The sequence below is a fragment of the Sinocyclocheilus grahami genome, unplaced genomic scaffold (genome assembly GCF_001515645.1).
Source record: "Sinocyclocheilus grahami isolate Dianchi unplaced genomic scaffold, SAMN03320097.WGS_v1.1 scaffold38.1, whole genome shotgun sequence".
NCBI classification, from domain to species: domain Eukaryota; kingdom Metazoa; phylum Chordata; class Actinopteri; order Cypriniformes; family Cyprinidae; genus Sinocyclocheilus; species Sinocyclocheilus grahami.
The window spans coordinates 1,526,585-1,539,147 of NW_015505217.1; the positions used below are offsets into that span (position 1 = coordinate 1,526,585).

General features: G+C 39.2%; 1 protein-coding gene across 1 annotated transcript in view; it reads left to right on the forward strand.

Moving 5' to 3' along the window:
• Positions 1 to 7,739: 7,739 nt before the first annotated feature.
• LOC107581823 (A-kinase anchor protein 13-like) overlaps positions 7,740 to 12,563 on the forward strand; it is a 68,505-nt gene continuing 63,681 nt past the window's right edge. The window contains exon 1 of the mRNA XM_016267482.1: positions 7,740 to 7,779. Coding sequence (XP_016122968.1) covers positions 7,747 to 7,779 — 33 coding nt within the window. The 5' untranslated portion in view covers positions 7,740 to 7,746. The remainder of the gene's footprint in view (positions 7,780 to 12,563) is intronic.

Sequence of the window (12,563 nt, forward strand, 5' to 3'; positions counted from 1 at the left end):
TACTTGCCGTACTTACAGGGCCTGTTTACACCTGGTCACTTCATGCGTTTTTTCTGATCAGATAGCTATTCGATTGTGAAAAGACCAGGTGTAAATGCCTTCCGAAACGCATTCGAGACAGAGATAAATCCGATCGCTCAAACCACTTCAGGAGGTGGTCTGGTGGTCTTCCAGACGAAACTGGACAAGTGTAAATGCATCTGGTTGTTGAAACCACATATGTAAATTTTACTCCTCCCAAAATGTTAAAATAATAAGCGTGTGAGAGCGTGTTATAGGCTATATGACATTAGTCAGACTGCGCTAATGCAACACGCATCGCTGCGGACGAGTAGCTGAGTATCTCTGCCACGAATGAAACAAAGTAAGACGCAGACGGTCAACACACAATCATCTTCATTAAAAGTAGTAAGACAAACTTATCTTTCCAGTGCTGATGCCGTGCGCTCTCCTATTGCGATCTTTGATCTTGAAATTATCTGATAATTAATAAAATGCAGCACTTATTTTTTTATTTCATTGACGTGAACTCCGCTAAATTTAAATATAGCATGGAAATTGAAGATCGGATTTATATCCGTTTTGCAACGGCACATGTATGTGGCCAAGTGTAAATGGAAAAGTTTTAACAAATCAGATAGATATCCGATCAGCAAAAACGCATAAAATGACCAGGTGTTAACAGGCCCCTGGTAATTTCATGCATTTTTTCTGATCGGATAGCTATACGATTGTGAAAAGACCAGGTGTAAATGCCCTCCGAAACGCATTCGAGCCGGATATAAATCCGATTGCTCAAACCACTTCAGGAGGTGGTCTGGGACGCATTCTAGACGAAACGGGACAAATGTAAATGCATCTGGTTGTTAAAACCACATATGAAAATTTTACTCCTCCCAAAACGTTAAAATAATAAACATGTGAGAGCGTGTTATAGGCTATATGACATTATAGTCAGATATGTCTGCGCTAATGCAACACGCATTGCCGCGGACGAGTAGCCGAGCATCTCTTCAGCAAGCCAACGCGCAAACTGCTGCAAATGAAACTGAAAGTAATGTGGCCAAGTGTAAATGGAAATGTTTTAACAAATCAGATAGATATCCGATCAGCGAAAACGCATGAAATGACCAGGTGTAAACAGGCCCACAGTGTCCCTGCTCCTGGAGGGCCACCTTCCAGTAAAGTTTAGCTCCAGTCATAATTAAACACACCTGAACCAGCTAATCAAGGTGTTCAGGATTACTAGAAACTTCCAGGCAGGTGTGTTTGAGCTAAACTCTGCAGGAAGTTTGCCCTTCAGGAGCAGGATTGGACACCCCTGCCATAAAGTCCTGTAGGAATGGTATGGTAGTGTGCTATTCTGAACATAGCCACTGAGTTGAGTGGCTCCTGCAGGTTCTGTGGAAGTTAAAATTGACAGAAATGGAGACAACCCATATTTGCCCTATGTTTCACACTTTAGGCGTTGACGTTAACTTGACGTGATGAATGAGACGCTGGCTAAATCGCCTTATCCTGTAATCCTATTGAAACCTATCACTTGCTTCCAGACGTCTATGCTTATCATAGCACAGATAGACCAGGTAGAACCTTTTGTTGTGGCTGTCTATATGCTATTTCCTTATTGTCTTTTGTGACCGAATCATTCAGGAAATGAATGTATTTAGGCTGTATTGATTTTCTCTGTCACTCTGGATAATATTTACTTAAGAATTCTATAATTATAGAGAAGTGATAGAAAAAAACACTGCTTACTTGACATTCCATAACAAATGTGCAAACCTGTTATTTTCAGTGATATTGATTGAATTCTGCAGCTGAATACAGTGTTTTATTCAGACTTTTGAAAGCCTATAGCTATTAGGTGAAGGGGACACAGGATTCTGAGAGGCCGGGCGGTGTTGACTCAGACTAAACAAACAGGTGTCTGGCCCTGGCTGCCGGCTGAGGCCAACTTGGCTCCTACTGGGGCCTAACAGAGGAAATTTAATTTCTCATGCCCCTTAGAGCATACAAGGACAAACCAGAGGTGAACTGATATGCAAGTTTATATTTGTTGATGTGAAATTGAGTGTAAGAGGGACTCAGAGAACCAAACTGAGATATACACTTGCTGTGTGTAGCAATGCACTAGCTGTATAGTTTTTCATTGTCTTGTTAATGTGCCAAGAGTGCATTTGTTAAAAAGAGGAGATATGTTGTCTTGGCACAGTTTTTTCATATGCTTTATTTTAGTTGTCTTTGTGGTCTTCATGCGTGTGGTGCTGCCATTATTCATATTCAACATGTGATTGTTGACTTTGGTTTGATTTATCAGGCCTTTTTACATATAATCACATGGACCTGATCTCATCTCCCACTGTGACTTTGCTTTGCTGCAGCAAAGCAGTGACTCAGAACATTGTCCCCTCTCTTGGTTTGAACTTGATGACCCTTTGTTTGGGAATGCTGTCGTTTCCTCCATGTCGACAAACTACAAAACCACATTTTCACTGCTGCTCATAAAACAAATGCCGACCATGATTCCAGCCTAGAACGACTGTGGTCTCTAAGCCAATGAACCTTGTGCTTCCCCATCAACATTCCCACTCAAATGTACATAATTTGTGCACCAACATTTTCTACTCTAAACTGTATTTGAGCTAGCTTTTACTGAGTAGTGTTTCCTTGCAGTTCCTCTTCTCTTATGGGAGCACTCTAATCCAAAAATACAAGATGTAATTATGATGTTTACAAAAATATAGCTTGCGTAACTAAAGATGCTTGCTTTTTGAATTGTGATATATAAGCAAGAATAGTCGCCCATGTCTACCTCCATTCTGGTACCACAAAGATGTTTAGGAGCTATTGTGTGTAGGAGAGGTCTTGATCTATGTGTCTGGGTCTTGACAAGACTCACAGCACTGGGTCTGGACCTTCCATCATTTACCTTCAAGTTATTTGGTTTCATATGCACCTTTGATCTTGAAGTTACTAAGATCAAAGGTGCTTATGAAACCCAATAACTTGAAGGGTAAACACTGTCCTCCTTCAGATGGTACACACAATTCCTCCTAACAGTCAAACTGGTTCTGGTTTGGGCCATGGCCTAATTGTTGACTCAAGCTTTGGACCATAGTGGATATCAAGACCCAGACTAGAGTTGTTAGTCCAATAACCAGTCTTCCCTTTTAATAAATTTGAATAGAGAAAATACTTTATTGCAACATTTATTTGAAGCACAGAGGAACTTTGCTCAGTGGTTGAGTGTCAGTTGACTGTGGTCTTGTTGAGACCCTAAGCCAGGGGTGTCTAATCCTGCTCCTGGAGGTACAATGTCCTGCATATTTTAACTCCAACCAGCTCCAACTTTCTTGCCTGGCAGTTTCTAGTGAGTCTGAAGACCTTGATTAGCTAGGTCAGGTGTTTAATTTGGAATGGAGCTAAACTAAACAGGTTTGGACACTCCTGTCCTAAGCCAAGAACTATGCCCATACCAATGCCACGTTTACATGGTCTTAAGAGGACTCAAGACCACAAGATCAAGACTTCAACTTTGCTTTGGATGCACTGAGCTAATGTCATGTCTGGGTCTCATTCTTCCTTTCTCTCCTTATAGGGTTAGATCACCCCAAAATTAAAATTCTGTTATTAATTACTCACCCTCATGTCGCTCCAAACCCGTAAGACCTTCGTTCATCTTCGGAACACAAATTAAGATATTTTTGATGAAATGTGAGAGCTCTTAGACCCTGCATAGACAGCAACGCAACTGTAATATTCCCAGGTCCAGAAACGTAGTGAGGACATTGGTAAAACAGTCCATGTGACATCAGTGGCTCATCTTCAGTTTTGAGAAGCTACGGGAATACTTTTTGAATGCAAAGAAAACAAAAATAACAATTTATTTCACAGGTCTTCTCCCCCGAGTTACGCCTTCCGCCATTTTGAAGAGTACCCAAGAGCATAATCAATGTAATCAGCGTTGTTTACGTTTGGGGGAGAAAGCGCGAGCATGAACATAATCTGTGTAATCAGTGTTGTTTATGCTTAGGGGAAAGCGTGCGTATGCGTTGTGATACTCTCTAAAATGGCTGAAGACATAACTCGGGGGATAAGAATTGTTGAAAACATTTTTATTTTTGTTTTCTTTGCGCTCAAAAAGTATTCCCGCAGCTTCACAAAACTGAAGTTGAGCCACTGATGTCACATGGACTGTTTTACCGATGTCCTCACTACGTTTCTGGACCTGGGAACATTACAGTTGCGTTGCTGTCTATGCAGGGTCTGAGAGCTCTCAGATTTGATCAAAAACATCTTAATTTGTGTTCTGAAGATCAACGAAGGTCTTACGGGTTTGGAACGACATGAGGGTGAGTAATTAATGACAGAATTGTTGAATGAACTATCCCTTTATGGTTTTCTGTCTCTTATCTACTTTGGTGATCAATAGTATGTGGCATCTTACCTTGGATTAAGGTACAACTTTTCTCATAGATCAGATTTGGCAAAAATATCGCTTTAGTAATGATTCAACAGTTTGCACTTTGTGGTACCAAAGAAATATATTATGTTGGTTTTGGTGTCTACTTGCAAATTACTCCCTATTTTCTATATCTTTTTGATAGTTTTGGTGTAAGGGAAATTAATATCTGAGACCACCTTTTTACATATGTTTTTTTTAAGTGTAGCGTTTAGTCTTGTGTGCATCTTGTGTGTTTAGTCTTGTGTGCATCTATTGTGTTAGATATAGTGAGTGGGCTTAGCTCAAGAGGATGAAATCAGTGGTTATAATTAGGACCAGCTGATTATCCCTGTACCCCATCCTGTTGCGCTTCAACAGTAGCCCTTTTATTCAGCTAAAAGAACAAGAGAACTGGCCTGAAGTAAGAGGCTGTGACCCCTCTCATAATGTCCAGCCCTGTCCCCACCCTGCCGCCCACCCCTGACTTGCTGTCAATATGTTGTCCTTGTTTTAGATTCCTACTTCCTGTCTCTCATGTGTAGGATAGTGGGGCTTTTGTAGGGGTTTATGGGTTCTCAAAAAAGCCCTTGGTGCTTGAGTTTCAGGGGTGCCAGTACGCAAGGAAAGGCACACAAACTACAGCCCTCTCTCTAGCCTGTAGACATGAATCTGTTGAGGGTAACCACTGGCTTGCTGACTCTGCAGTGTGCTGGCTCAGTAGGTCCATCCAGGAGGCCTCATATCAAAGCTAAGTTCAGGTTTTATGCATGCCCGACCACTTCATGTTAATCTTTGTAACAGCATGCCCCCTCCATGACTGCCATGTTCTCTGATCTGTCTGGTTGACGCTTAGCCAGGTTCTTAGCATCCACAGTGCCGTCTGGCTTAGGATGGGTCATCACCTCTCTCTCTCCACCGTAGATCTAGCTGATTAGTTGAGATTTGGAAGTGGATCAGCTGGCTAAATGGTTGGTGTTGGATTTGGGGCAGGGGTACTTGGTGATTCAGCATGAGTGGAAAAAGCAGCAGGTGGGATGTCTGATCTCTTCCTGCAGAATAGGGAGGGGAAATGTATTCTGGGAATTCCGCTGGCACAGGAGTCCTAGAGGGGTTCAAGTAAAGTAGCCTGGCATCGTATTAGCAGAATAGAAGAGATTAGTCAGTTGTCCAGTTTATAACACCTAAGCTCTCTTCCAAAACCTAGTAAGCCACCTCACTGTCTACTGTCTGCATACTGCATACTGACTGAGTTAACACTCACTTGTGTGTAGCACTTGCATGGTCTTCTTGTAAAGCGCAGAAGACATTTGACTAATACTCAGTTGATTCCAGACGGAGTTGCTAAGCTAATGACTCTTATCCGAGCACTAAAACAGAGACTATGCAAATATCGAGTGGCGTTTCAATCAATACTGAAGTTAGCATGTTGCTAAGCTAATACCTAAATAATATGAACTATAGTTAAAAGAAATATTGAGCAATAATTTAAGTTTGATGGAACTGTTTTTGGTACTTCGCAATTCTAAGTTAGATATGCTTATTCAACTTGTCCGCCATGTTGGATATTGAACTCCATTCTGAGATTGCCTCAACAATTAAAGATGCTGTTATGTTGTAATCTTTAAAGTTTCATCAAAAACAGTACTCTTATTCTGTTAGTGGGTTTCAGTCAGATTTCTGCTTTTTAAAGAGAACTGAAATTCTGTGCTCTGTTCCAAAACCTAGTGAGCTTACAGAGACCATATTTTAAGGCATCATAGCCACATTTCCGACATGAAGGTTGTTCAACAAGGTAGGCAACTTTAATTGTGCTAGGATATGTCATTTTATTTCTGTTTTAGACAGCATTGCTTGTATCCTTCACAAAAAATGTAGTCTCGGAATGCATTGTGATGAGCTCAGCTCAATGCAAAATTGAATATAAGATGGTGGCTTAAACAGAAAAATGAAATATTAATTTCATTTAATACTAAAAGGTTTTATGTAAAATTGACAATTTTACTTTGTATGACAGGAATTGTTATGCTAACAGTACCGCATTGTTACTTTAGCAACATATTAGCATAAAACTCCATTGAAATCTATTGCAGCTCAACTTTAGAAGGTTAGAAGGAACACACTTTAGTCACAAGCATGTAAGGCAGTGTGTGCTTGTAAATGTCTGTGTGTTGCGAGTGTGTGTATGTGCTGTTCTTGTGTGTTCAGGTTAGGAGTGGGGCCTCAGATAACCACAAGGACCTCCTAAAGGCTAATACCTCACCCGGGGCAGATAACGGAACAATAGCTGGGGGCGGTTTATCATCCTTGGTGAACAGAAGGCGGAGGTGGTGTTAACACTCCAGTGTCACTTGTTTCCCAACCCTCTGTATTAGGGGCTGCTCCTAGCCATCACATTAAAAGAGATGGTTTGTCTTGCTGTGTTGCCTAATATGTTTTTTTTCTTGAATCAGCTGAGATTTGGGTGTTGTCTGGATCTCTGTGGTAGTGGTTGGGTTTACAGTGTGTTGTGGGTTAAGAGCTGTGGTTTTGCCTCTCATGCCTGGGTGAAGCGTTACACCCTCTTGCAGCTTGCAGGTGGGAAATGTGCAAGATTCCACCAAGTGGCAAATTCTCTGGGCGTCTGTGTGGCCTCTGTTTCTACTAGAGTATGTTTGTGTGGAGGAAAATGGATGGAGTGGGAAAGAAACTCCTCTCTGATTTTCTTTATTGAAAATGATAACATCCTGTTATCATGTTCAACCCATTCTAACCGATACTTCTAATCATTGGTCTTTCTTGCAATTGCAGTAAATTCTCATCTGTTATTCAGCTAAATAACAAAACCATTGCAACATATCCTCACAGTTCCACAACATTGTGCAGTATACCACAGAAATCTGATTATTTTAATTTGCTAGGTATTAAAGACACATGTATTTGATCAGTGAACACCTCAGGCTATCTCTATTGTTGAGTCCTGAAAACAGATGCAAATAATGAATTTCCTGTTATTTATTAGCTGTGATAAATTTTTTTACTGAAGGTTTTTAATGGAAGGACCCGGAAGGGGTGACCATTATGAATGTAGGCAAGCTAATGTGCTACTAATAGTTATTAGGGTCACAGTTTTGTCTGTTAAAAGCCCCAGCTGATCTGCGTTGTGCAGCCTGTTGCTCAGAGGCTAGTTTGTACTTGTACATGATCAGTGAAATTAAAAAAAATAATTAAAATAAGAGTGAGCTGTAACTGAACATTCTGGATTTTCAGAAATGTCATGTTTCTAACTCTCTCACTTTTTCTTTTCCGTAGGGGCCAGTGCCATGAAACTGAATCCACAGCAAGCCCCATTATATGTAAGTATTGCATAATTTTTTTATGTTTATTTGTTTCATTCAGTTAGCATGCTAAGCATCTTTGAGAGGTTGTGTCTTTAATAAATTACTTCTAAAAAGATGTATGTGAAGTAGTCAACCTTGGTTTTTGGGCAACTAGTTGACCATCCTGACCTATCCGTAGTTGATGGAAACTTCTAATGAAATCTTGCGCCAAGGCCTGCTCAAATTCTTCATGTTAGGCTGAATCAGCGTGTTCTAGTCTTCGGTCAGGGGGAAGGGTGCTGGGTAATTATGTTTTTATTTTGTTTTAATTAGACTTGCTTAAATGTGATTTCAATTTTTCCTTTCTCTTTGAAGTGTTACAAGCTCTTGGTGCATAAAAAAGATATGTAAAGTTGCAAAGACTAAAGTCTCAAATCCAAAGAGATATTCTTTATAAAAGTTCAGCCACGCCTACCTAAAACGGCTCGTTCTAACACGCCCCCACATGTCTACGTCACGATGTGGGAAGATTTGCATAACGCCGCCCAAATGTTCACGCAAAGAAAGAAGGCGTAACTTTTATTCTCGTTGTAGTATTGTTGCTGCCGCCATGTCGTGAAGATGCTGTGTTTCATTGTGAAAGCGAAACTACTTTGTTTGGCCTTCCAAAAGTGGAAGATATCCACTTTGTCATGCCTAGAGCTGATCCGTGCTAGTCGCTGAGGAAATACATCAACTTCACGCTGTGGATAAAGAATTTGCCACTGACAATTCAAACGTGAGTTTTGAGAAGTGTAGAGTAGCGCTTGTTGTTTGTAATTTCTCCGATCACAAATGCAGACATGTTTTTGTTTACGTGGCGCGATGCAACGCGTAAAAAGACAGTATAAGTCATTATAATCTGTAATTATGTCCCCACTGGATGCAACAAATGCCTTGTTTATAATGGGTTTTAATGTTTTTGTCTCGTCGCTCCGGCCGGACAGGGCATCACAGTATGGTAGGGGCGTAACATTTCCGTTAGACGCTTGAAGTATTCGGCCAATCACAACGCACTGGATAGCTGGCCAATCAGAACACACCTCGCTTTTCAGACCGATGAGCTTTGTAAAAAATCGACGCGTTTCAGGAGAATCAATAATGTATAGTATGTGGAAAATAATGTGTTTTTTGAACCTTAAACTGCATAAACACATTTCATTACACAAAATAATGTTCTTTTTAGCAACATCATATGACCCCTTTGAGGCATAAGAAGCCCACATGTCAGCAGGATGTCTAACTGAAGACACCACAGTACTTTCAAATCAACGGTGAGGACCAGAACAGTTCACTAAAATAAACCACACTACTTGAACAAATCAGGCCATGAAGAGGACCATCTTAATTTTTTCTACCAGAAAAATATTATATAAAATGAATTTGAGGTATAATGGTACAGTTATACGTCCTTTGTCATGAACTATGAAGCATGTCACAGATGCTGCTATGATTCGCCATAAATGAAGCACACAGCTGTGTGTACTGTGGCTCAGTGCATTTGCTGTGTTCGTGTGTATTAGCATGTGTGTGGTTAAAGCTGCACGTGTGGTTTTTCCATGTTTAGCAGTTGCAGGTGGCTGGCTTGATGAGGCATTGTACTGTTTATTCTCAGGACGTCTTGATGAACTCACAGAAGTCACAAATGTGAGACTCAGTACTTTCATGGTTGTTGTAGAAGCTAATGTGAAGGAGCGCCCTCTGTTCAACACATGACGCGGGCTAATTTGCTCTCCTTAATTATAAACAGAGGAATGGCGGTTTTGGGTTTCTGAAGAAGCTAAGACATGTCATGAAACGAAAGCTGCACTTTGAAGAGTCTTGGTCTAAACTTGTTCCGCTAAATTTGAGCTAAATGCAAGTAGCTAAAAGATGCACGGTGGTCTCTCACTCCCACAGTTCTCTCAGACGAGGCAGCTTACCGAGTGTTGTTTTAAGCACAGGGAGAAAAGGCCAGGCACTCCTCCTTTGGCACATTGACTTGCGAGATCCTGAAATAGACCAACGAACAACCAAAGTATGAACAGTACTTCGAGAACCCCCATGAGCCCGCTTCAGGTGCCAAAAATGCTTCCTGAAAAGATGGATCCTATATTCAGCTAAGCCAAAAGATTCTGAGGACGATAAATTTGATTCTGGGTATTTTAGATCTTTTGCTTAGAAAATCTACCAAGGATTAACACACATCGGCCTTAAAATATCTCCAGGCCTGTATGCAGCATTAATGATTTGATGGATTGAAAAATCAACCTTGAATCAAACCAAAATCCTGTTTGTTTATAAGACAAAGTGACCCAATAAACACAAAGACCGGTATCAATGAATCTGAATCTCCATGTCTTATGGACACAGTTCACACAGTCACCACGGTGGTCTTTATTTCATTTGTTTATGCTCTCGCCTTTGGCACTTTTTTTCTGGTCCGGCACCTGCTATCCATATTGGGCCGCTGTAGTCTAAAAGTGGCCCATGAGTGACTTGTGCATGTTAGCAGTAAAAATAAAATATATTTACAACCAAAGAATGTTTCTGGCTTCTAATATAAAGATAGCTTCCATCAGTAACACATTTCTAGAGGCCTATGTATGCGTCATCAATAAAGTGTGGGCTTGGTTAGCCTGGGGACTTAGCAGTCAGATTCCCAAACTTTATGCATGTCGCTTAGATCAAAGGGTCACCATAACTGCTTCTCATGCAAGTTGGTCATATGACCTGGCCATAAAAAGCCCTTCCCACACCCAGGGATTCAACCAACAAGGAAACAAACTTTCTTGTGATGTAATTTGTGGCCTTAATGTCTAGCCTTGCTTTTACACCTTCACCTGCTTCTGTAGTTGTCACCGTAGCATCAAGAATAGGACATTGGGTGTGTGTTAACAAGTGTAGAATGTTGGTAATGTAAGTTTAGAGCCTAAGGTTATTTTAGTTGGCAATATTTTTGTTCGTCGTAGTTTGTCTTTCACTTTAAAAAGGATAGTTTACCCAAAAATGTAAATTCCGTAAAACCCGTAAGACCTTTCTTCATCTTCGGAACACAAATTATTTTTGATAAAAAAAAAATAAAAATAAATCTTTGCACTGTGCATGGTCAGAAAGCTCTCGGATTTGATCAAAAATATCTTAATTTGTGTTCCAAAGATGAACGAAAGACTTATGGGCTTGGAATGACATGAGGGTACTATTCTATACACCCAATTTTTGGGTGAACTATTCCTTTAACAACTCCTTTAATTAATTTAAATTAGTGTTTTTTATTTATTTATTTATATTTTATTTCATTATTTAAATTTGTATTAATTGTTAAAATAATAAAAACAGTAAAAAAAATTGTAGCAGTAGATAATAATAATAACATTAACCCTAGAATATTTATTTATTTAGAAACAACAACAGCAGCAACAATAATAATAAAAACCTCAGAATATTAAATGATGGGTTTTTATTTGCATTTTTTGCTTGTCGTAATAATAATAATAATAATAATAATGACCCCAGTGAATGAAATTGAATTAGTTGTTTATTTTTTGTTTTATTTTTTTTATGTTTATTATTTAATTTATAGGTATTTGCCAAAATAATCATAATAATAACAGCAAGAGTAATAAAACCAGAATATTAAACTAAATTAGTTTTACTTTTTGTTAATAATAAAATAACAATAATAATAATTATTATTATTAATATTATTTCTATTATAATGAATTGTTTTGAACTATTATTATTATTGTTGTTGCTTTTGTTACATGAAATCCTATTGAAATAATTAATATTATTAATTTAGTACTTTATTAAAGCATTCAAACTTTCATTTACAGAATAAATTAGTGTTAAATAATAAAATTGGTCCAGTGTTGAATGCCAGCACACCAGAATTTAATATTACTGTGTACCTTAACTATAGAAATATCAGCTGAGATTTTTCTCCAGACCTTGAGTGCACAGGAGTTAATCTCACTATGAGGATTCAGTCTTGTCTCCGAATCACTGCGCGGCTGTGATCGTCGTCAGCCAAAAAAAGCAGCTGACTGGCATTTCGCAAGGGCACCATGTGGCTTTTGCAGCCTGGCCAATGAAAACATCTCTCGCTAGGATGTCCCGCTGCTTGCGTCACACTCTGAAGGCCCTGTGTGTGTCAGACAAAACGCCGTGGCCTAGCATTGTAGCTAGGTAAATGCAGTGTGGGAATGCTTGCTTCTTACTTTGGTTTTAGATAGTATAAACATTCCTTCTGCTTAGACAGCCCTGTCAAACTTATGTCAAGCCACTCTTTCTCTTGTTTATTTTTTTAATCTTATGGTACTTCCTTCTCTCTCACTCTCACGAATAGTCTCATTCTCATTCACAAGCATCCTATAAATAAGGGATGATATCTAAGACGGAGGGTAGACTTTCTTCTTGTCACGCCTGGCGATTTGTTGCTGGTGTCAGGTGACAGTATTATAAATTGCTTGTACAGACAAACTGGGAGTTATATTCTAGGCTTGTTTGATTGTTGCTACTTGGTTTGAGGCTACACATATCTATATCTATCCTTTTTGAATGTAACATCAAATAGTATCATTTATATTATTTGTAAATAAACATTTTGGTGAAAACTATAATTTAATTAAATAGAAAGGCTCTTAGAAATCGTTTATTAATTTGTGTGTTTATTTGTTTTTGTTTTCTGTTTTTAGTTTTGTATGTTTTTTTTGTTGTGGTTTGTTTTTGGTGTTTGTTTGTTTTGCTTTGCTTTGTCTGTTCACCTTCCAGCCAAAAACAGGACTTAATAACACATCCAC